Source organism: Apteryx mantelli, chromosome 21 (genome assembly GCF_036417845.1).
Source record: "Apteryx mantelli isolate bAptMan1 chromosome 21, bAptMan1.hap1, whole genome shotgun sequence".
NCBI classification, from domain to species: Eukaryota; Metazoa; Chordata; class Aves; order Apterygiformes; family Apterygidae; genus Apteryx; species Apteryx mantelli.
Genome location: NC_089998.1, coordinates 6399827 through 6424275, shown reverse-complemented (window position 1 = coordinate 6424275; position 24449 = coordinate 6399827). Strand labels below are relative to the sequence as shown.

The 24449-nt window shown below is 40.9% G+C and overlaps 1 protein-coding gene across 1 annotated transcript in view; it reads left to right on the top strand.

The window, feature by feature from the left end:
- The first annotated feature begins 845 nt into the window (after positions 1–845).
- GPR107 (G protein-coupled receptor 107) overlaps positions 846–24449 on the top strand; it is a 42675-nt gene continuing 19071 nt past the window's right edge. The window contains exons 1-14 of the mRNA XM_067309334.1: positions 846–956; positions 6449–6574; positions 7435–7485; positions 7716–7804; positions 8729–8892; positions 10660–10694; positions 10893–10949; positions 11810–11920; positions 13441–13574; positions 14477–14552; positions 15587–15660; positions 16239–16356; positions 17373–17503; positions 19930–19973. Coding sequence (XP_067165435.1) covers positions 846–956; positions 6449–6574; positions 7435–7485; positions 7716–7804; positions 8729–8892; positions 10660–10694; positions 10893–10949; positions 11810–11920; positions 13441–13574; positions 14477–14552; positions 15587–15660; positions 16239–16356; positions 17373–17503; positions 19930–19973 — 1321 coding nt within the window. The remainder of the gene's footprint in view (positions 957–6448; positions 6575–7434; positions 7486–7715; positions 7805–8728; positions 8893–10659; positions 10695–10892; positions 10950–11809; positions 11921–13440; positions 13575–14476; positions 14553–15586; positions 15661–16238; positions 16357–17372; positions 17504–19929; positions 19974–24449) is intronic.

Sequence of the window (24449 nt, the reverse complement as noted above, 5' to 3'; positions counted from 1 at the left end):
ACTGAAGGCAGGCTCAATTTGTTTATCCTTTAATTTCAAATGGGACTATAGTTACCAGCTGCAAATAGTTTTCAAACAGTCCAATACTTTCAAAACCATTCTAGTAAGGAAGCAGAAAACCCTTTCATTTTATGACTTTTTTTTTATCATATTTAAAATTAGTATTATAAATCCAGCTTTAAACAGAAAGGTGGTGTTTCTTCAGTTGTGTGGACTACCCGACTCTCAGACATCTGCTCTCACCAAAGCTCCCAGCAAGAAGCCCAAACAGGCCGGCTTATCCACCACTGACCTAGAAGCGACCAACCCAGACCTACCTATAAAATATCAGGCGCTGCATGGCAAAAGACTAAAGAGGGGAGGGCTGTGGCCTTCGGCTGGACCTGGACCAGCCCTGCAAGTGCCTCCAGGTGGACTGAGGCCCCGCCGGAGCCTCCACAAAGGGCAGCCTGGTGGAGGCTTGGGGGGGGGGGGTGTCTATAGACTGGTGTCCCCTTGCGAGGAGGGAGGCTTGGGGGACCGGGGACAGGGAGGGCCACCCGGGGGTGTGGGGGATCAGGGACAGGGAGGGCGGCCTCCATGGCCCTGGCCACCCCCTGAGGTGACAGTGGACCCTGGGGGCAGCCCCCGGGCAGCGGGGCACCGCAGCAGAGCCCAGCATCGAGCGTGGCCCCGGAGGAAAGGAAAGGGGCTGGAAGGCCCCAAACCGGCGGTGACAGGTCCAAACCGGCGGTGACAGGGCCGACGGGGCGGCCCCGCCCCCCGCCCCGGCCGCGGGTCACGTGCCCCCGCCGCCCCTTGACCCCGGAAGTGAGGCGGAAGAGGATGCTGATGCTGGAATAAACATGGCGGCCCGCGGCGCCCGCGCTCCGCTGTGGCGGGCCGCGGCCGTGCTGGGGCTGGCGCTGCTCTGGGCGGGCCGCGCCGCCGCCCGCGTCCATCACCTCACCCTCAAAGTAAGGCCTGCGCCGCCTCCGGCCCCGCCGCCTCGGCCCCCGGCAGCGCGGGCTTTCCCCTCCGCCCCACCCCGCCCCGGGCCGGCTGCGGAGAGCGGCGAGGCCAGGCCGCCCTTCGCCCGGGCCGGGGCCTCTGGCTTCACCCGCCGCCTCCCTCTGGGGCCCGGCTCCCCCTGCTGCTCGCTGCCCCCTGCCCCTTAGGCCGCCCCGCCGTTTGGTTCTGTTTCTGCCGTTATCCCTCCCCCTCGCATCCTCTTATTCCCCCCCCCCCCCCCCCCCCGCTTTTGTGCCCATTTGTTTCTTAGTCCTGAGGAAAAAGCGTGGAGGGCCCCCAAAAACGCAGCGGTTCGAGGGCGCAGATCCTTCCCGTCCTGTCAATAGCGAGAGGGAAAGCTCGGTGCGATGAGGAAGGCATAGCGCTTACTGGGGAGGGTGGAGGGAGGCTTCTGGACGGGTTTTGGGCTTGCTTTGAATCTGCGTCCTGTAGTTGTCTTTCTGTCTTGATACCGGTCACACAGCCCTGAAGGGCGAAATAACTTGTTTTACTGAAGTACTTTCTTTGTGGTAATCAAACGGTAATTGGAGGCAGAAGAACGTGTTGATGTTGACAGCTCTCTGTTAAAATTTAATAGGTGTTTGGCTGCACCTTGAACGTGGTGGTCTTGCATCTATGTTTGAGGAAAAGTAGTTATTCAAGGTGCTGGATGTGTAGTGGTCCAGATAGTGGCAAAGACCTGTAACTCTGGGCTGCTGCTGCCTGTTGTGTTTTTGACAAAAAGCTGTGCCCTGGTTATGTGATGGTGAAACCGAGCCCTTTGGGGTGAGGCTTTTCAAGAGTTTCTGTCTGGTTCATGAAGCACTCTGTGATCCTTTAGCATAAGAGTGTTAATTTTGTTTTTGTTATCACCAGTGTGAGTTATTTTGTCAATAGAAACACCAGAAATTAATAAAATTGTATGTGTCTTTCTAGCAGTTTAGGGAGGGTGCGAAAACTTTCCAGGAGCCCCTCTTCAGCCTTTGGAATACCGTGACCAACAGGAAAACATTCATTATTTATCTCTAGGGAAATTTCCAAAGTATGTAGTTGCCTAATGCACAGCTGCATGAACATTGTTCTGCTTCAAGAAAAGAAAACTTTTCTCTGAAGCAATAAATTAAGGGACTTGTGCTAGTTACATTATTGTTTTGAGGAATTTGTGACCAACAGCTGGATGCTGGAAGAATTTCTCCTGGGGCGATACCTTTCCCTTCCATTAAAACAAAACAAAAAGCTTTCCAACTGGCCTTGAGCAAATCTCAGCAGCAAATGTGGCTTCTAGTTCCTGTCATGGTATCTCCAAACTACCTAAATTAATTGCTAAATCTAGTTTACCAATTTCTGTAATCGGTGGAATTGGGATATGGATTTAGTTATAGCACTGCCTTAACAAACACTGAAGAAAGTAAGTGCTTAATGCCTTTGTCAACCTCCTGTATAAACATGAGTTTAATTGTCAGAGTACAGTCTCTCCATTTCTACTTCATCTGCTGGTTTATAGCATTTGTGTAAACATCAGGCTCCAACAACAGTGCACTTTCACAATGAAATCTCCATTCCACTGTTCTTGCTATTGGCTCCTTCCTTGTAAGTATGTTTTGACACTGTGCCAAGCTAAAGGCCTCAGTTTTGAGTGAATGTTTGATATTGGGCTTCCTCAAACAAGCTGTTATTGTTTAAGTTAGTTAGAAAAGCCTTGTTCTTGAGTCTTTGTAATTAGCATGCTAAGGTGAATTTTTTTCTGCTGTCAAAAAGCAAGCCAAAGTCTGAGTGGTTTGAGTGGCTTCCTGTTCTAAAAATAACTTCTTTGTATGTTTTGATAAACATGGAAAATGATTTTTTTTTTCTTTCAAGGGGGAAAAATGATTTCTTTGAATCTTGCCATTAGACTAACATGTCATCAGAGAGACTTTTCCTGTGTAGCCTGTGTTATCAGTGTTATCATTAACTTAATGTTATCATTAACTTAATGTGGTATGTTTAAAATAAATGAATAAAAGAGACTCTTCAAAAATTGGAGTTTTAGAAGACTCAGGGTAATAATTTTCAGAGGTTTCCAGAAATAACTGACACTTGGAATGTTTCTGTTAGCCGAAAATACAGTGTATGCTGATTCTGATTATGATCTTCAGGCTTGCTGAGCATTTTGGATTTTCCTGTGCTGTGAAGTGTTTCACTCTTACATTATTGAACTGCTTGGTAATGCCAGTGCCTTGCCCTGCATGAGCAGGAGTCGCTTAACCAAGCAGCGACTTTATTAATGTCTTAACAGTTGAATGATACAATATTGGGGCCTTATGTTTTGCATGATTGCAGGGACAAACTGCTTCAGAGAATGGGGAAGTTGGTCTAAATGAGGCCTTTGTCAGGCAAGCAGTTAAGTTTAATGCTCGTGAGCAGTTGAACTTGCAGGTTTCCAGTGATTTGTCAAGAGGAGCAACCCAAGTGACAAAGCTGTGTAGCAGTTTGTGGCGTTAGCTTCTGACTGAAGTCAGTTATCTTTGTTATTCATTGGCTTCCAAGAGGGAGAAGTAAAACCTCTCTTATTTTGTGACATTGCCAAGATCGCCATCTCATGTTAAATTATTATTTGAAGGATGTTATTTTTCAGTTATGTGTTGTGTTTTGTTTCTGCTCATAAATACTTCTGGCCTTTTTATGTTGGTAGGTCTCAGGCTTCAATTGCTCAAGTCTGAAAGACTTTTAAAATCATCTATACAGGTCTTAGACAAATACGTCATAAAATCCTGGCTTGTTTCTAGTATGCAGAAAATTCAGTCCATGTAATAAGCATTATCAGTTAAAGCTTTCATGGTACTGGCAGCATGATCCCAGTTGGATCTTGGCTAAAATGTCAAAGAAGGTGATTTCTCTGTCCATCCTGGACTATGGATCTGGGATACTACTTTCCTTTAATCTCATTCAGATAGTGTAGGATCACTTTTCATCCTAAAGGAGCAAAAGAGTCTGGGAAGATTTTTATGGAAAATAGCTGACTGCTTCCTGTATGGGTCTGAATGTAACCTGTTAGTGATGAGTCCCAGATCGCCTGTTCTTATAGAGGCAGGCTTAACTGTTGAATGCATCCTACATAAATTAAAATTCAGCATATGCTAACAACTCAGACACTTAAGTATTTCTACTTACTTGTACCGGTTCACCTCTTTGTTGTAAATGTAGATCAAATATTTCTGAAGTGAGAAGCTGAGTGATTGTAAATAAAAGCCAGATTTTTTCCAACCTGTTAAACCTCTTGTGAGAGGTGAGACAATTATTAGTAAGCCAACATCTTTAGGCTGTCAATATGTGGAGCAATAGATGCTCTTGGAGGGCGTGTTGGTGCTTGTCTGCAACCAGCGGCTGTGTGCGGGATCATGTAAAGCTGAAGGATTTGTGAACTAAATCTGTAAACTCTAAGCACTTAAAGCTGAGATAAAACCAGGGAGGAAAGTGTGTGAATTGTGTATTGAATATCTTTTGGTGGGGAGCATTAGTGAACCAGTGGAGTAAATGAACTTGAATTAAACTGTATAGCTTTTGCAAGTACTCTGAGTTAAGCAGCTGTGTCTGGTTATGTTTACAAGGTGTAAAACACTAACCAGCTGGATAGTGCTAAATCCCCCCAGCCTCCATCAGCCAGGCAGATGCTTATTTGTCCAGATGTGATTAATATATACGTGCTGTAATAGCTGAAGAGCTAGTATTAATTCTGTTTTGAACAAGAAATTGTATTGATAGCACTACTAAATGAACCAGATGGACTCTTGTTTCAAGGATGTAAATGACCCAGAACCCAAAGAGAGCGCAGCTATAATACTCTGTTAAACAAAGCATCTGCTGTGAGCCATGTGTCACTAACTTTTTTTCTCCTCTGAGCATTAAGGGAACCATCTGGTTATTTACAAGGTTAACTTAATTCTATTAGGACTATCTCTTATTACAGCTAGACTACAGGTTAGTTGTGTCAGGATTAGTGTTCTGCTGTTAAGGTCTGTGATGTTTATGTGTAGGGAATGTTTGATGGAGAGATATCAAAATTAATATTGGGGATGAGGAAAGAAGATACAACTTACTATCCTTTTGGGATTATTAGCTCAGTCTTCCAGTACCTGGTCCAGAATAGTCTGATTGCGTTTAGCAGTTGTCTTCTTTGCTTAGGATATTCTGCAATCCAAATATCTTTTCCTTTATAAAAATTATGATACTTGACAAACTTTACACTGCATGTATTCAGTGTATTCTTTCTGGTGGAGGAAAAAATCTCTTCTTTTTCACTTATGATGTGAGAAATGGAGGAAACAAGTTTTAGTGACTCGTAAAAGTGCTTTAAATCAGGTTTTAAATATACTTTTTAATTTTTGTTGTTCTACTCCTTTTCTTCCAATTAAAGATCCTGTAGAATTGAGGGCCCAACTGTGTACCTAGTTATTGATTGTATGAATGCCAAGTAACAAGGATATGACCTTTCCTCATCTGATGTGGCAGCTCTGTGTGTAAGCTTCAGTGCTTTTCATGTGAGGTCCCTCATGACCTGTGCAGTGGGTGGGGTTTTTTGTTTCTCTTTTTAAAAGCCCAGTGTACTTGACCCTTTATCAGCTGCACAAGGTATGAAAAGGGATCAATTTCTACAGTGTTTCCATTTCTGGTTAAGAAAAGAGGGAAATTACACCACAACTAAAACAGGGAGTAGGGGTGAGAGCTGGATTTCTGATATTATAGAGGAACTAACCCAGGCTCTGAAGGTACCTTGGGATTGTTTGTCCCCATATATACACCATATTCTTTATTTAGCCTACTTACAAGAGTGCGCTCAGTTACATTCAAGTGGTAAGTAAAGGTCTTGCTCAAAATCCTTTGAAGGAAACTGGCTACATAAGGAATTTTTCTTCCACGCTGTGCACAGTTTTCCAGCATGTTAGGTTCTTAACAGTCCAAGCATTGACCCTGCCTAGAATATGAGATCTCATGGGATGATAATACACTGTGATATTTATTACACACCTAGCCAAAATCCAGCTGTCAATTAGATAAGTGCATTGTAGTCTCCTATTTCCTCTTCAGTCTGTCACAATGATGGTAGCTAGGGTTCAAAGAGTGGTTGTCTTGATTCCTCTACAGTTTCCTCTTTTTTGTAGCAATATTCTATTTAATCAGTGATGCCAGAAGCTTAACTTCCTTCAGACTTTTTTCATCTCTGTCGGGAGTATGGCCAGATAATTAACAAAGATGTGTTTGTTTAAAATTCTTGTCCAAATTACTGGAAGAGTTGATTGCTTCCTGTGAAGTAGTTGGATATGTCTGACAGTATTCTAAAGAAATTTGCTCTTGGGGTGCTCAGATAGATGCTTTAAGTGAATACTTAAATGTCAATCTGTGTTATCCCCTCTTCCTCCTTAATTGCTGCTGCAGATGACTGTATATGAAACTGTTGTAAACTATTTTTTCTTTCTCTTAGGATGATGTGAGGCAGAAAGTGCACCTGAATACCTTTGGCTTCTTCAAGGATGGTTTCATGAAAGTCAGTGTCAGCAATCTTTCACTGAAGCCACCTGTGGGCTCTGATGACAAGAGTAGCTCAGCAGTAAGTTACTTTGTAAGCCCAAAGACTGTAGTGAGCTTCCTGTAAAATTGCCTTTGCACTGGTTTCTTTAACTTATTTGAGGTGTTAGCTCTTAACCGGTGCTGCAGTTGGCTTTGTTTCCCATTGTCAGCCATTTGCTAGGATATGTATATTGTCAGATTTATCCTTGGGTGCTACCTGTTCTATTTTAAGGAGAATCTTTAATTTATCAGATCCTCTACTGAACTCACCTGAGGAGTCTGTGTATATATAACCTGTATCAAACATAGGTTTCCTAAACAGGCCTCTCATGTGGGATGATCACACTCTTGTCCTGTTGTGTTCCAATACAACTTGTAACCATTATATTAACGGGTTCCCAGTACAGTGACTGTCTTCTGATTTTCAGACAACTTTCACATTATCGAGTATGTAGCACATTATATTAGTGATTTTAATAGAGATATTGGAATACCAGGGTAAAAAACAGATCTGTATTCTTATTCCTATGCCTATTTTTACCTCTTTATTACTAATTATTTTCCTCATGCAAAAACATTAGGAAAGGAAATAAAATAACAAAGTTACAAGGGACCGGTGCCAGGAGGGACCTGGACTGGTCTGAGCTGAGCTCTAGATTAGTTTGGGTTTGAGCCAAATATATTTTTTATTTTTAGTGGTTGGATGAAGCAGCACCTTTGTTGCATTGGAATAATGTTCTCTGTCTAAGTAATGAGACAAATGCCTGGATTCTGCCTTAAACATAAGTTAATTTATTTCAAGAGCAGTATCTTCAACTCTTTCAATGATGGCTTGACTTCTGGTATTGGGAGGACCTGAGCTGTTTTAATTTGATAGATTCGTCTTAATTTGTCTTTTAGGTGGGGTTCAGTTTGGATCGAACAAGGAATGATGGGTTCTCCACTTACCTGGTAAGAATAAGGCATGTGGACTTTCTTTGCTAAACTGGAGACGTCTCATAGTCTGCCTTACTCCAGGAATGGTAGGAAGAAAAAAGGGCTGTAAACACGGGCAATTTGTTAAGGATGATTCAGTTTTACAGCTTGCTAGACTAAGAACAGTAACCTCTACCAGGGGGCGAGCATGCCTCGTTTCTTATTAACAGGAGGGCACTCAAAAAATGTTTTGGTTACGTTGCCAGGATGAAGAAGTGGATTACTGTATTTTGAAAAAGAAACCAGAGCAAGATGTTTCAGTTGTAATCTTACTTCTGGACTTCAAAAATGAAGTGTGAGTAAATGATGTACACTATTTTTAGGTTATTTCTGTAGCTGAAGTTTAAGATTCATGAGGTTTCTTTAGGGGCTTGGAAAGCTGCTGTGCATGTAGTCTTATTCTTAATGGGTTACGTGAGAGTAGGGTGGAGATGACAGTGAAAGAAAATCTGAGATATAAAGTGATTCAAGAATCCTTGTTGTATGTTGGAGGTATAAGGGGACATAGGACACGAGCATGCCCTAACAGTTACTGCTGAAGACATGAAGTTGAAGTCCCAGGTTGTGTTTGCAGCTCTTGTGAACGTGCTGTCTGATTCTTTGTCTTGGGTTGCTTCTTTTATGGAAGTACCTTCAAGGCTATATCCCTTCCTTTTACAAGAGCAACTTTAATTGTGTTTGTGTGAAAACAATGCCCCTAATTATCGAAGGTGGAGAAACTTATTTTTCTTTGGCTTTGCACATATTTGACATAATTGTGTAGTGTCACTTCTCCTACAGTGGTCTGTTGAACACCAGGCTGCTCTAAGTCATGGTCTGGTGCTTTTCCTGTTCTCAGTGGTAAAAGAGCAAGTCAAGACACGCAGAATTGTATTGTTCTGAAAACTAAGCAGGGTAATATTTGCACTGCTTACATTTAACTTTCCTATGTGGGCAATAGGAGAAATTGGGCTCCTAATTCCAGACTTGAAATCACTCCCTAGAGACTGCTTAGTTTTTACACTGATCTAACAGATCTTGCAAGATATCTGTCTTAATGGTACTCAGGAGTGGAAATGCTCAAACTTTTTTTTCCTAGCAGCTTCCTTTTTTTTCCCAAGGTAGTATTTTGATAAGAAATTGGTTTTTCCTTTACTGAGGATTTGTGGACTATGACAGATAGCCTCTTTAGGAATGATGATTTGCTTTCATTTTGTTCAAAAACTCTTTGTTCGTTTAGTGTGAAAGTACGGTTCTCTGCAGAAGCTGCTGCCCTGTTACCTAAAATTTCATTCGTGTCTGAGGAAAATGTTACTGCCTTGATTACCAAGGCTCCAAAAACTTCTGAACAGAGCAGTGATTCTAGCAAAACTTCTGAGACCAAACAAAATCCAGCCAGCAAAGGTAAGCCTGCTAAACCCGACCTGTATGTTCTCTCACTGCTAGTTTCTGGTTGATGTGCATCCAAGTGTGCTGTGGTCAGATTCCAGGGTCCCTTTAGGCTATGGTTTGACATGCAGCCCTGTGTATATACCTGTGCATAGAGTTACTCTTTGGGCTGGTCTCTCATATTCGGTGAAGCGCCATGCATATATCTAGTTCTGTTCATTCAATGGAGGCCTAAGAAGATGGTCAGAGACCTACAGCATATGACCTATGAGGAGGGGATTGAGACAGCTGGTTGTCCTTCCTCTGATGAAGAGAAGGCTAAGGGGGAATTTTATAGCAGCCTACAACTACTCAAAAAGAGAGTTAGAAGGGCAGTGGAGCCAAGCTCTTTTTAGTAGTGCCGAGCTGCTGCTTGTGACTGTTGCCACCTTGTTAGGTTTTGGGCAACTCAGGATGTTAGGAAAAACCTCCTTCCTAGGTGGTTATTGCAGCACTGTAGCAGGTCACATACGGGAGTTGTAGAATCTCCATCTTTGGAGGTTTTAAACACTTGGCTAAACAAAGCCAGGACCAGCCTGATCTAGTATTGACAATAGTCCTGCTTTGAGTGGGAGGTTGGATTAAAGACCTGTACAGGTCCTTTTCAACCAACATTTGAGTCTGATCTTCGCTGTCTAAAGAGAGTCAAAATCCAGTCCATCACTTAGAAGTTATGGGGAGGGAAAAGCAACTATACCAGTAACCTTTTGTGGAGACGTGTATCTTTGGCTTCTAGACGAGCAGGGGAAACAATTTGATAATCTTTGCTGTGATGGGATTAGCTCTAAACAGTTCGTGTTATCCCTTCCTGGAAGAGTTCAGAAATGTAGCAATCTGATCTGAAGTGGGGTTTGATACGTCTCTCTTGCTGTGTTGTGTTCACAAACTTTGATATAAGGGAAAGTAGAGTATGCTTTCCTCATTTTGTACAGCTGTTCTAACAAATTAAGAGCTAAAGTTGTTTGTCACTGAAGATAATTGGTTTGCAAATCTGACAGGTCTAGTTTTGCTTTTTCATGCATTAGGAAGTGTAGCATTCACATTGACAGTGTGCTGACATACAAGAGCCAAAAGCAAAGCTTAAGTCTTGAACTTTTGCATCTCGGTGGGATGGAATAACCTGATGTCTGGAAAGCTTCTTATAGGGTTTATTGAAGTGAGGCTGTGAACTTGATGTGCTGCTCAATCAGTCTACCCATCAACCTAAATTCTTCAAGTTCAGAACAGATCTTGACTGAGCAAGTCACTTTTTTTTTTAATTATTACTGGGACCTTGCCTAGTAAAGAGCTAACTTTTTCCTTCCCAAGGGCTTCCATGTGTTTGTCAGGCCATGTATTAATGTGCAGATTAATGTTTCTCAGTAGTAACATTAAAAGTCATATAGCTGTAGACTGAAACAAAGTGGCAGCCTGCATCTGATGTAGGTCACCTTCGTGTTGCATTTATTGTGGTTGAATGGGATGGAAAGATTCCTTGGGTAAGGATTTGTAGAAAGTATAATAATAGGGAAGCCCATTTTAGCATTCATTCTGAATTAATCCTCAAATGCAGTTGAGGGAAGAGTCCTGGGAGAGTAAGGAGGGATTGGGGGAGAATTGCTGTTAATGATTGTCTAGGAAACTGCCATGCAGACAAGAGTAGGAGGGCTTGGGTAAGGTATTAGTAATGTGCAAAAGCTGGTAGTCTGTGAGAATGTCTAAGCACAAACACTCTAAATGTGCCATGAATGCTTTTATCTCTAGATAAGAAGTCCAAACGAAGTACAACATCCTCTCAGGTAAGAGAAATTATCTGCTTTTCTCTCAGAAAACCTGGGGGAGTATTCCAATGCAATCATGGCCGGGAAGTGGCCATGCCACTCCTTGCTCTCACCTCCACTGTAAATGTGCAAAATAGTTTTGGTTGTCTGGATGATGTAGTCAAATGTAGTATTACCTGCTTAAAAATCTAAAAGCTTGTCTCCTCCTTTTCCCAGAGCATAGTAGAACAAGCACATCCTGTTCACAATGACAGAGGCACTTTTTCATTTCAGGTATGATTTCTGTCAATGTCTAGTCTCAACATGTACAGACAGTTCCCTCACTGTACTGCTTACCAAAAAGCAGAAGTCTGCTGCTCCCTACTGTAATCCCTGTTTTCTTAGTACAGATGTGTCTTTGATAGTTCAGTAAGCTTTTCAGATGGAACCTTGTGAGAATAAATGCTAGAAAGCTCACTCCTTATGAAGTGCAGGGGCTGTTTTAGATTGCCTGTCATATGGTGCAGTCCCACCAAACATCGTAATCTGTGACCCTCAGTGTATTAAAGTTTACTGTGATGCAACTAGTGTATACAGAATTCTAACAACAATAGCCTGAACTGATGATTCACTTAAGGGGTGATTCTCTTCTGTGGGAAACCAGACTAATGCTTTGCTTCAGCGTGCTGGTTCAGTTGGGATATTTGGTTAACACGAGACAAATGTATTTTGAATGTGTTGTGTGTCACATGGGAGTTCACATAGCTCTGAATGCTTGTATATTTGGGGAAGGAGCAGAATAGCTGCTTATGTTTTAGGGCAAGTATTATGATCAAAATAATTTTATGCTTCACCATGTTAAATATAGGACACTTCTTGTTATCTTTTGTCTATGGTGAAGTAATTAAAACACCAATGCCTAAAGGTCTTGGATTACCAGCTTGTGCAATCAGAGTTAGATGTAATGACCCTACATCTGAAATGTTGAGACATACCAGCAGGTATGCTGGTAGCCTCAAAACAGTATTGTTGCTGAAAGGAACCAACTGACACAAAATGACTGACCTTTTCATGCTCCAGTGGAGATGGCTGCTTATCAAGGCAACCCCCTTGTGAATGATAAAAATACTGACTTTCCTCTTCCTTATTTTCAGTTTTTTTTCAACATCAGTTCTGATAACCAAGAAGGTCTCTACAGCCTGTATTTTCATAAATGTGTTGGCAGAGATGGGCAGACTAATGATCACCAGCTATTTAGTCTTGATGTGAGTATAGCTTCTAAGGTATAATTAACTCATTCGTTTTCAGTTCCAGCTTGTATGCAGAACACAGTATGCAGATGAGTATATATGGAATAGGAAATGATTCGGAGCTGTGCATTTAATCTCTGCAGTAGCATTTCTGAAGGAAGCAACTACAGTAAGAAGAATTAAGATACTAGTTTTAGAGAAATGTGTGGAAATTTGAAGCCTGCATGTAGGCTGGGTTCAGTCTACACAGTTATGACTTCATGCTGTAATGATTTTAGATCTAAAACAGCTCTTCGTGTTTTGCTGCTCTTATAATAAACATTTTCGTTTCCTTTACATAATTGCTGATATTCAGCCTGCTGCTTCAATCTAAATTATTGGTCTTCATGAATTCATTGTCATTGCTTTTTCTGGTCTAATTTAAGATGCGTTTGTACAGTGTTAAATGCAGCCTTTTAAAAGCTATGCATTACAGCATGCATCCCATCTTTTTTGAAGCAGCTTGAGAGGAGTCCAAGGGTTCAGTTCTATGCCATCTTAAGCCGCAGTACATTAGAACAGCTCTTGCTTTCACTTCCTTGTGCTCATACCAGCATTCGTGCTGCTGGGTAGTGAGCTATTCTGAAATGAATCTCTCATTGACCAAGGTAACTTTCAGCCCCCCGAACTGCTCATTACGTGGTTGTGCTGATGCTAGTGCAAAGGAAAGGTGAGGGAATGTGTAGGGGGTAGAATTTTGCAGCCCTAGCTTACCTCAGCCTAAACTATTGTACAGTTGCTCCCTAAGGTTGTGTATTGAAAAGGCTAAGTTTGTTTCATTTGCTGTTTTGTTGCTTTGACCCATTGAAGAAATGGAAAAGAAAAGAGAACCTGGATAACCAGCCTGTTTGGTTTTATCTAAAGAATAGTTTCATTGCTGAAAGTTGATCTTGATAGATTGTTTTAATGAAATCTTAGCATGTACAACCAAGCAGTTTAGGGGCATACATGAAATGTTAAATAAAGCTTCTGGTTTTTAAGTCACAGGGTAACAGGCTTGCAGCAGAGTGTTTCCTTTCTCTTGACAAGTGAAGAAATCCACTGTAGTCAACCTAAGAGTGAGTTCTTACAGCTGTGTAGGCTCTCTCCACATCAAAAATCAGAACTATGATAAAAAAACCTGCTTGTTTATGCAAGTTGTAGATGACATTTCTGAATCAAATGTGGGCAAACTCTGAAGTTCAGGATACAGACCAACTGTTATTTGGGAAATATCACTTTGGCTTTCTAAATTGTTCCATAACTCAAGTACCAGAAGGAACCTCTGTCCTTTTCTGCTTTTCAAGGAAATTATTGTTGTAGGAGTAACTTGCAAAATGTTTTGAGATTCTTCAGGATGAAAAACTGCTTTTTTTTTTTTTTTTTAAGAGTCTCGTAAGTTACAGCTTCAGGAAAGTTAATTTTAAAAGAGTGAATTTGACTGTGAACTGTAATTGTTAACTTGGTGCTTTAGCAAAATATTTTTCAACTGTACACATAACATCTTTAATATTCAGATAGAAATTACGGAAAAGAATCCTGAAAGCTACCTCTCAGCGGGTGAGATCCCACTGCCAAAACTTTACATTTCTATGGCTCTCTTCTTTTTCCTGTCTGGGACTGTGTGGATCCACATACTTCGTAAACGCAGGTAAACAAACTAGTTCTGTGTGAGTAAAAGTATGAACTTAGTTCATTAGACTTTTTTTTTGGTCCTTCTTTTATTGTACACAATTCACTGTCAGACTAAATTACTTGAAACTCCAAATCTGGCTCAGTCTTGTATGTCTAATCCATGCAGCTTCTAGTTTAAAAAAAAAAAAGACTTCCATCAGTATCATTTTTGCAGAACGTTTTTACAAAGTTAGCAAGTCTAATGTTAAAGAAATTGTGGTGTACATATTCAAATATCTTATGGAGAAAACTGAACAGGGAACTCCTGTAATCAGTGACAAGAGGAGAATGTTGTTTGAAAGTAGTGCTAAGTAACAAGGAAAACTTAATCAAATTCTTAAGGGGGATGGTAGCTTACAGCAGTGGGGAGTCATAAAGAATGATTATAGTTGAAAGCAATAGCAATTTCTAATTGAAAACTGCACTTTTTAATAGTTTAAAACATAGCATCAGAAGCCAGAAACTCCTACGATTCCATTTTAACTTTACCTCTGACTTAGTCTGGAGTTCACTTTGAGATCTGGTTATTTGGTGATCTGAAGTTTGGCTGGTGGCCTGATATAGTGATTTAGGAAAAAATTACCCATCTGAATTATGTCTATAAGTTTTCTAAAAACAGTTATGATCTAAATGTATAGGATATTTTTATGAATTGCTCTTTTTAGTTAACCCAGATGTTAGTCTTGTAGAACATCTAGTTGAAATGTTCAGGGTGTAGGAAAAATTCACACTGTAGCATTCAGTAAAGAAAATCCCTTTCCTCTAATAGTTAGCTCAGCCTGGGAGTTACTGTTTGGCATTTATAGATGACAAAGAAATACCCTTGTGGAACTAAGATATTTTCATGCTGGCTTAGTTGATGCTTTTTTTTCTTCCCAGAAATGATGTGTTTAAGATTCACTGGCTAATGGCAGCCCTTCCTTTCACAAAATCTCTGTCCTTAGTGTTCCATGCGGTATGTATATATTCTCTGCCTCAAGTTGCTCAGCTGGAAAGTAGAAAAGTGGAATCCAGGGCATGCTGTTATAGAGAAATCTGTATCATAGCGGGAGTGTGTGTGTGTGTAGTATCTTCCCTGTTGAAGCTTTGGTACTGAACTGCAGATGTCTGGTGGAAATGATTCAGTTTTCATCAGCAAATTCTGACTCTGAAATACAAATTCACATTCTGAAATACAAGTGAAATGGCCTGAAGTGGTGTGGCAGCAAGCGTATATGTGAGGGTTGAATGAGTTCCATGAATTCTAATGCTTCAGCCATCTGAGGCCGCCTGAAGACTTGAGTTATGGTGCTGCTGCAGCTACATGGCTTATGGTAAGTACTAGTGAATGGAAACCTTGATGAATGTCTGAAATTCAAGGTTATTACCTTAGATGACGTACTATGCCATACCGTAACAGACCTAACATTACAAGGTTTAACACATTCACTACCCAAAGTCTCTATTGAATTGTATTTACTCTGCCTTTCTACTTGAAAGATCTCATATGATAATGGCAAGTGTTTAATCCTACCATGTTCATGCCAACCATGATCTCCACCATCAAGTTCATGCTGGGATAATTGCCACAAACTTGAAGTAGCTAACATTTTTGAATCTGGTTTCCAGTGAAGGTAAAAGTAGAAAGCCTCTAGACACCTAATGCAAGTGAGTTTGAAAAATGAATGAATAAAGTTGATATGAATAAGTTGAATGCAGGTGATCAACTATAGTTAAGTGTGGGAGCTGTGTAGGAAGGATGTAGATTGTATAAAAGGTACATTCACTAACACTTTGGAAATAAAACAAATGGAAACTACCTCATTGCTGCTAAACAAAATTAGAACAGGTTGGGAGGAAGTACTCTGAGATGTAACAGAGCTGAATTTGTGCACACTGATGGAAACTGAAACTTGAGATGGCGGTCAGAGCAGACTTATTTTATAATAATGGGTGGGATGCTCATGAAAAGTTTTTTATAAGGTGCAACATTCTATTTTCTGCTTCCAGATCGACTATCACTACATTTCTTCTCAGGGATTTCCTATTGAAGGCTGGGCTGTTGTCTATTACATCACTCACCTGTAAGTATGTCAAAAGATTGTTTTGATAGATTCAAAGAATGAAACTGAATTTATCCCCCTGACACCCCTCCCCCCCCCCCCCGCCCCTTCTAACAAACTGGGAAATTGCTGATTCTTTGGCACTATGGTCTGAGTGACAAGACAACAATCAGCCCTGTGAAAAGGGGAAAGCTCTACTTGTAGAGGGCAGCTGCAGACAATTGGTGCTTATGTGGGTGGAGGAGTAAAAGGAGAAGAAATACTTTGCTTTTCTTTGTTCATACTAATATTCAAGTATCTGATTTGTTTATGGTGTGAATGGTGAGAGGGTGCAGCTGCCAGTGTTTTCTCTCTTTCACTGTGGTAAATGGATGACTTCTCCAGGAAAAGATTGCATGTATTGACAGTTGTGAATGAAATCTAATCTTGCTGTGATGCACAGTTGTAAGCACTACATCTGCCTCACTGTTGTAGGACAGGCACTTGTCAGAGTTGTGGACTGCAGTGCAGTTGTTTGGGTTAGTGGCTTTAGATGACCTGGGCAGAGGAAGGAGTATGATGACATAAGTCTCTCACTGTGGTATCTGCTTCTCTTTCAGACTGAAGGGTGCTCTTCTGTTCATTACTATTGCCCTCATTGGCACAGGCTGGGCTTTCATTAAGCACATCCTTTCAGATAAAGACAAAAAAATTTTCATGATTGTCATCCCACTTCAGGTGAGGACCAAGCTGTGTCAATACTTGCTTTCTTGTGGGAGAACTGCTTGTGGAAACTGTAAAAGCAGTGAACCTGAAACAATATGCCATACAGTTACTGCCTTCATAAAACCTATCGGTTAGCCTCTACTGCATAAGTTAAGTTAGAATTTCTTGGGGAGCAGTGAAAGGGCCAGAAGCTACTCGTATAATTGTCCCGCTCTTCTCCCCATATTGACTATGTGATAATAGTGGTCAAATAGTGTCAGCAAATCAACAAGTAGCTGTAAGGTAGATATATTCATGCTGGGGCAAAACTTGGGCTGCAAAATAGTCCTGAGGTACTAAGCAGAGACATTAGATGAAAGTTGTTGTTTCTGAAATGCTTGCTCAGTGGGCTTAAAGGAAAAAACAGACTTGCAGGCCCATTGTGTCTGAGGGAAATATTCCCAGGATGCTCAAATGATCAGTGCCTGTCTCCTACTCCAGGACCTGAGGTAAATAGGAGGATGGCACTTGTATTTGCTGTTGTACATGGAACAGAATTTCTGCCTTTCAGAATGGAGTCTCGTTCCCACCTGCAAAAACAGAAGTATATACTTAAGTGTTCGGGGTCCCTATAGAGCTGGGGTATGGAGTACAGAACACTGTCAATGACCAAACTGAATTATTTGCTCAATTTAGAATAATGCGTTTAGTCTGTGTTTACTATCTGTGTATATGCAGAGTCCTATTTCTGTGTATTAATAAATAGCTTTTGTTCCTTTTATCTCTACTGGTACGGTAGATTCAGCATAGTATATAGCAGAAAGGACTACTTTTTTAATGTCAGCAGAAATAAATTCCAATCAGTTTTTTTCTGTAAAACCTGTGAAGATGCTGCTGAACATGTGATTTTGACATAGAGATACAGAATTATTACTGATGTTACTTAATGGGCTCTTGCAAGTACAAGGCAGCTTTTGCTGAATTGGCAGCCCATATCTAGTCTCTTCTTGGAAAGCTTCTGGAACCATTAAACACCTCTTGTCCTGTAGGTACTGGCAAATGTGGCGTACATTATCATAGAGTCTACAGAAGAGGGAACAACTGAATATGGACTGTGGAAAGAAATTCTGTTCCTGGTAGACTTGCTATGTTGTGGAGCCATTCTGTTTCCAGTGGTATGGTGAGTCGCTGTATATGATGCGTGGTTGCTGAGCCCTGATGGCTAGGGCTGTTCCTGAACTGATGGGTATTGGCTGCTAGTTAGAGGTTAAGGAACTGCCGAAGCAAAGAAAATCTCAGTCCTTTGTGGAGTTAAGTATTCCATTAACCTCCTAAAAAAAATGTATTGGTCTTAACCCCCCCCCCTTTTTTTTTTTTAATCCTATGTTGTGGAAGACAGTTCGTTTGGAAATGAGCAGGCTGTCATCTTCAGTTAAAAATTGTATGGAGAGCTAATAATGGGCATCAAACCTTTGTGCTTATGTGCAAGTTTCATCAAGGCTAGTAGGCAACCATGTGATGGCTTCTGAGAAATAACCTGATTTTCTATTCTTTTTCATCACTCAGTGGTGCTTATTGATTCTGTTAGGATGCTAAAGGGGGCAATAAAGGCTAAAAGCATACAAACACTGAAGTTGGTTATCCTCTCTAGCTTAGAGGCTCCTGGCAAATTAAGGTTGAGGAGTATCAGTGGAGCAATATAGGAAAAAATTCTAAGCCTTTGAAAGTGGAAACAGAACTGAAAAAACAGACATGGAATTGATAAGTTAGAGTGGCTGATTTAAAAAGTGTGGATAAGGCAGTGCAAACAGACTATAGGTGCTTTTGAAAATTGGAACTTTTCAGAAATGCTGAATCTCTTGCATTGAGAACTGGGGTTTTGCTTTGCTGAGTGAGTTTTGAAACTTAGCTACTAAGTACTGAAACAATAGTGCTGTCTATGACCAATGCTGCCTTCAACCAGAGTAGCTGCATATTTACTTGACTGTTAGAAGAAATAATCCCAGAGGGAACACTTCCCTGCCCTTCCTTCCACTATATTTGGCAAGAAAAAACGTTGGTTATATAAAACTCCACTAAAACAGATAACTCAGATAAATGCTATTGTTAGTTCTTGCCAGGTAGTCAGAACATTTATCTTCTAAATTCATTTTTAGTCTTAATTGGATAAACAGCTGGATTTAAAGGAGGCAATGAAGGAGCTTCTGGCTGCTTTAGTTCATAAAAACAGGATATTCTTATTTTACTTTCCGTCTCATTTTCTCAGTAATGCAGAGGAAATATAAATGTGCATCTAGTAAACAAGTCATCACTCTAGCATGGTACTGTTTCATAATGCATATATATGTGTGTATATATACACACACATAACAATGCAAATATATATATGCTCATACAAATATATAAAAATACAGAGCAATATATATTTGTTATATACTTATAAATTCACATCTCCTATATATTTTATTATATTTGCATATATCATATACTACAATGCAATGTGTTATATCAAGTATATAGTTATCTCTGTTTATATATGCATGTGTATATGTATATAAACATGTATATATTGCTCAGTAGGTAGCAGGAAGCTTCAGATTGGCTTAGTAGGGTGGATTCAGCTGGACTTGCCTTCCCATTTGTCCTCTGTGTGAAGATCAAACTACACAAAGCCTTAGTGGCCTTCTGCCAAGGTTGTGAAATGCCTTCCAAGACATTTGTGTATCAGTACCCACTTGCCTCTTCCCCTGCTCCCATGAAAACACTGCAGCTCTTCTGAGACTGAGAACATTTGGGTATAATAAATAACTACAGGAATACTAATTTTCATTATAGAGAGCCTTTCTTTCCTGTGATAAAGGTGATGTTCCAGTGATAATTCTTACTGCGTAATGCCCCGAATGTCCTGTCTAGTGATAAGCTGGTGCAAACTTGCCTTCCAGAAAGCAGCTATATCTGAAGGACAAATGCATTTGGGCAAACTGTCGTGTAACTGTTTATAGCGTGCAGCCAGTGTTCCTGCATTGTCAGGATACCTACATAAACTGAACTTAAGCCTAGGACATAAATCTTGACCCTTTTTCATCTGGATAGTCTTGCTACAGCTGGTGGGATGACTCATGTGAGCAAGGTGACTAAGACTTGGCCCTTGAAAATCCATTCCTGCAGGGTAGCTTCTGTTACATAAGCTGCCTATGTAGACATGCAAGCTGTAATCAACTATTTAAATGAAAAGAGCTTAAAAGAGCAGTAAGATGCCAAATGCTTGGTAGAACTTTGAATAGTAGCTCAGCTTACTTGAACTAGTGGAAATTATTATGCTGGAAAATGCCCCAGTTTTTCACTCTGCTCCCTGCCTCCCACAGAGCTTTCTGTAGGCTGAAGTAGGCTTTAGCACTCTGCTTTTTTAATCACATGGAGATGCAGATACTTGAACTAACTGCCTGACTTGAGGAGATGGGGGTGATATATATGCAGTGCTAAGTGCATTTAATTAGGAACAAAACCCAAGCACAACGAGCTAACAAAACTGTCAGAATTCTAGAGGCTTGCAGTGAAAAGGGAGTGCTAAAATTATAGTTAATCTACCCCTTTTTGATTTTTTAGGTCAATAAGACACTTACAGGAGGCTTCAGCAACAGATGGAAAAGGCAAGTAATCTAATTTTCTGTGATGTTTTATGCTACATGCCATGAAATGTTGCCAAAATTTCAAACACATGATGTTGATTTAAAATATGTAAACTAAAATTATAAATCTATACTGTATTATTGTTACCTTACTTATTTTCCTCAGTGGGCTTGTATGAATGGCTTTTGGAAAATGACCCTTTTCATGCATTGCCTTGACTGTTGTAACTCATACATAGAAATCAGTCTCTGGTATTTGCACAGCTCTCAATACTCTTGAGCTAGACATGACATCTAGAGCAAATCATCTGACAGCCTTGCTTCTGTTCTCAGACTCAAATGTTCAGAAGCAGAACCAGAAATGAATTTCAGAATTGCTATTTACTAGTCAAACCAGACCACCTTATTTCAATTTCTTCAGAAATCTGTCCCTACCGGGAAGGAGGGAATTAAGCCTTACTATGAAACAAAACATAAATTGGCACACTCCTCAGCTTGTATGTTTGTACAGCAGCTTAAGGGATTGCTTGTGTACCAGTGAATTATGTTTAATGTAGCAGTAAAATGACATGATGGGTGGAAAGTCAAGCCTAATACAGCTTCTATAGTGTCTGCTTTTCTGCCTCGTCCTCTCACTTCTTCTGAAATAGTTCATCAGCTGTTGGTTTGCAGTTGGCTGCAGATTCAATCCATGAAGTATAGCGCTGACTTCCTTGGAAGTGAGCAGCCTTTTTGGTATTCTGTCATTTGATGGCTAACTGTTCTTGAAAGCTTTATTTGGAGAAGGACCTTTGTTGGCTCATCCTGTCTGTTCAAACCCAGTCTTATCCTTTAACTTTTGTCTCTCCTTCCTGGAGATGTTCTCGTAGGTCTAGATGCTTCTTCCAGCCATTCCTTGGCTTCTGGTGAGACACTTGCATTTTAGTGCAGGTTACCTCTCTGATCTATTGGATGAAGTGTCAGGTTGTTTACAGAGCTCAGCTCTGTACAGAACACAGATTAGGTCTCTTTTTCCCAGCTGTAAAACTAGACAATACTTAAAGATGAGCCCAACATTTCTGAGCTTCAAGACTGGAAAAAAGTTAAGTATTAATTACTACTAGATACTGATGTGAAAGAGGTTACTATTGATAATCTAACATGACTGTTGTTACTGATAGTTTTCTGATCAACATGCTTTTACTGATCCAGTGATTTTCACTGATTAATTTGTTTTACCTTGTCCACCTCTGCTATCCTGGAGTACATTTACACTTACTGTCACAATGTCTGCTTAAACATGAAGCTTCTTTGAAGCAGGGTCACTTTCTTCCAAGCTGAGGATTTCACATATGTAAGGCCTGATTCTTGGCTAAAGCCACTGTGTGCAACTACAATACAAATGGGTCAGTCTTCATGTAACTAAGGTAGAACTGCTGTGTGGCAATGGGTTCTGTGCCTCTTCCCAGTGCTGAGTATTCAGTGGCTAGTGCATATAACTAAGACAGAAAACCACTGGATCTCTGTGGCCTTATGGTGATCATATAGCCTTGCACTTGATGGTTCTTATCACAAGATGGTGCTATGGAGTTTGCATAATTTCAAAGCATACTGACTGAAAGAAAAGTGAGGTTGCCAACAGCAAGGATGTTCAACATTAAAGGTGCTTGATCTATCCACTGTTTGTTGTGATGGGCAGAATCCAGATCTGAGTAAACCCAAGCCTGCTGCTGCCCTCTCATTCTGAAGGACGTATTGTAGTGTATAATGGTAAAAGAAAAAGGTGGTCTGAGAAGAAATGGATGTATCTTTATAGCTAGTCAGTTATATACATTTGTCTGTAGGACTGTTCCCTAATCCTTTGTTTTGGTAGATGCCTGTTTTGCATGGATAATGGTGCTCTTCACCATGAATGTCATGTGTAGCTCAGTGCTGTTTGCATGCTTGATTGCGGAGACCCTGCAAGTTCGATAATTGTTGAGAGGGACTTTGCAGCAACCTTATGCTGCACTAATAATAAAAGAATAACTAAGGAAAATAAGTGTTCCAGGGAAAATAGTATGTAGACTGGCATCAAATTGTGGCCAGGACAGCCGTAAAAATGGGGCTAGCTTGTCAGATACAATGTTCTTAAGGTATTTAGAGGCTGCTGATAGGAGCCTGTGGAGAGCAAGCAAACAAGAATGTGATAAGAGAAGCAGAAAGTTGCCTGATGGTGTCACCCTGCTAGTGTGCCTGGCTGAGAAAACTGAAGATGGTTTGGTTTGCACTGTAATAGGGTAAAATCATTCATGTTAGGTTTATAAATGGATAGTTTTGACTGGATGCATATGCTCTTAATTCTGTAGACTTCTTTTGGAGGCCCTATTCTGCAGTGGGTGCTGCTCAATGTCTTACCTTTTCACAAGGAAAATATGACTAGCAGAAACGCTTAAGCTCACCAGCATTTATTTTTTTTCCACAAATGACAATGGTTTTCTCTTTAAGTGGTGAAAGCTAGTGGATCCTTTCACATGCAGCTTAATTGCTGCACTGCCTACCCTGTGATTAGAGCTGACTGAATCTTGCATCTACAAACGTGGTCCTGGTCAGACTGCCTATTGCTTGCCAGGATTTATTGTCTGTTATTACCTCAGAGGCTGCTTTTCAATTTCTCTCACACAGACTTCATTAACTTATAGGGTGTCCTAGGGAATTATATACTATAAATTCAGTAGCTGTTTTTCCTGGCACTGGGTCTTCTGGTGACCTCTTCACTGGTGAGGAAGACTAAGGAAAATGGCTTCCTTGTGTCCTTCAGAACTATCAGCTCCAGAACTTTACAGCTCAGTATCCTGGTGGTGTCTCCTGACTGTCTATTTGTCTTGTCCTCTTTCAGCTACTCCACAACCTGTCTATTAGGCAGCCCCCCCTCCCAGGTTAAGTGCAGCCATGACTGCAGTCTGACTAGAATAGAAATGAAGTAATAGGCTGGCCTGACTACTAGTCTTTTAATCTGTTATAGCTGTGCTTGCTGTAGGCTCTTGAACTCGCTATGTGCAGTTATTTAAAAGGCTTGTTAAAGGTAGCAGTGATTTGGTGTCACTAGCTAATGTTCATTTAAACTTGATTTTAGATGATTTTCTAAAGTGGGAAAGGTAGAGGAATGGACCTAGAGCCATAACTTATCCAGGAAGACCTTACATGCACAGGTATTTTGGATTGCTAGTGAAGAGTAGGCATGCCATAGTGTTGATACAACTGTGTTTGATCTGCCTGGTTGTTTGCTTTTTTTCTTTGAAGATGATGTTTAGCGTAGGTAAAATCTCTGATCTCTACAGGCTCCTTGTCCTGTATAGCAAAGGGTGTAAATATCCCATTCCAATTTTTTTTAACTAGCCACCTTCAGACTTAAACAAGTGCCTAGCTACACCTCTTCTGGTCTGTCACTATATCTCCTTTCAGAGAGGAACATGTCGTCTGTCCGTTTCTAGATCTGCATTACAAATGTCTTGCTTACAGATTTAAGAAAATCAGCCTTGCAAACTGAGATAGAAGTGTTTGGTTGGAAGGCTGCTAAATCTGATCTAAAGGTGTCATGGGAAAAGGAGGAGAGGGAATACGGTTTAGTAAACTTACTGTTGTTTGAAACTCGGATTCCTGATCACTGTACCTCTCAATTCAAGTAACCTCCTCTTACATATAATGTCATCTGCTGCTTGAGGGAGGAGTAGAAAGCTGGAAGCACCACCGCAGTGTTTGTTCTGGCCATACCTCTGTATATGAGGAGAGAGATGAAACTTGGTGCAGCCTGGTCACGAATGGTTAGCGATTCTCCTGAAGCACTGTAGCACGTCATAGTTGGCAGCAGTATTAGGGGAAATACACTGCAGCGTGTAGCTCCCAGGCAACGTTCTCTGTGTGCTGTACGGTGGGCAAATGATGATTAATACTTTCATGCTGGCCCCCATGTCAGGAAAAATCATGCTCTGTATTCAGTGTCTTCCTGCTTCTGCACCATGAAAGCACTGTGAACAAAGAGCCCAGTCCTGTGTGGTGCAGAAACACCCTCTGTGTAGCTGAGCTCAGCAGATACTGGAGGTGATGACTTTGTGGAGACCAGTGCTAAAACACCTCTGTAGCCCTCCACTGAGGAGGAGGAAGTAGTGCAGGGGTAAGAGTGCTCCAGGCAGTACATGGACATCTCAAACCTTGAGATAAAACTTAGTGATTTAAGTATCCAGACCTCAGTAGATTGCACTGGGAAGATGCAAATTGAGAAATGAAGGAGGCCTATTATGTTCCAGTGTATTGCTTCTAGGTATCTCAGATAACTATACAGAGTTGACATAGCAATTGCTATTGATAATTCTGCACTTAATTTCTTTTGGCTGTGATGGGGAACTTCTGTGCCAAATGGCTAATGTGTTTCAGAAGATTCAGGGTTAACCAGTCTGCCATCCTCTTGCACATGAGAAAGTGTGAGATCTTACTTGCACAGAGTAGGAGAGCTGCTGTTATCTGTTGGCTCGACCTCTT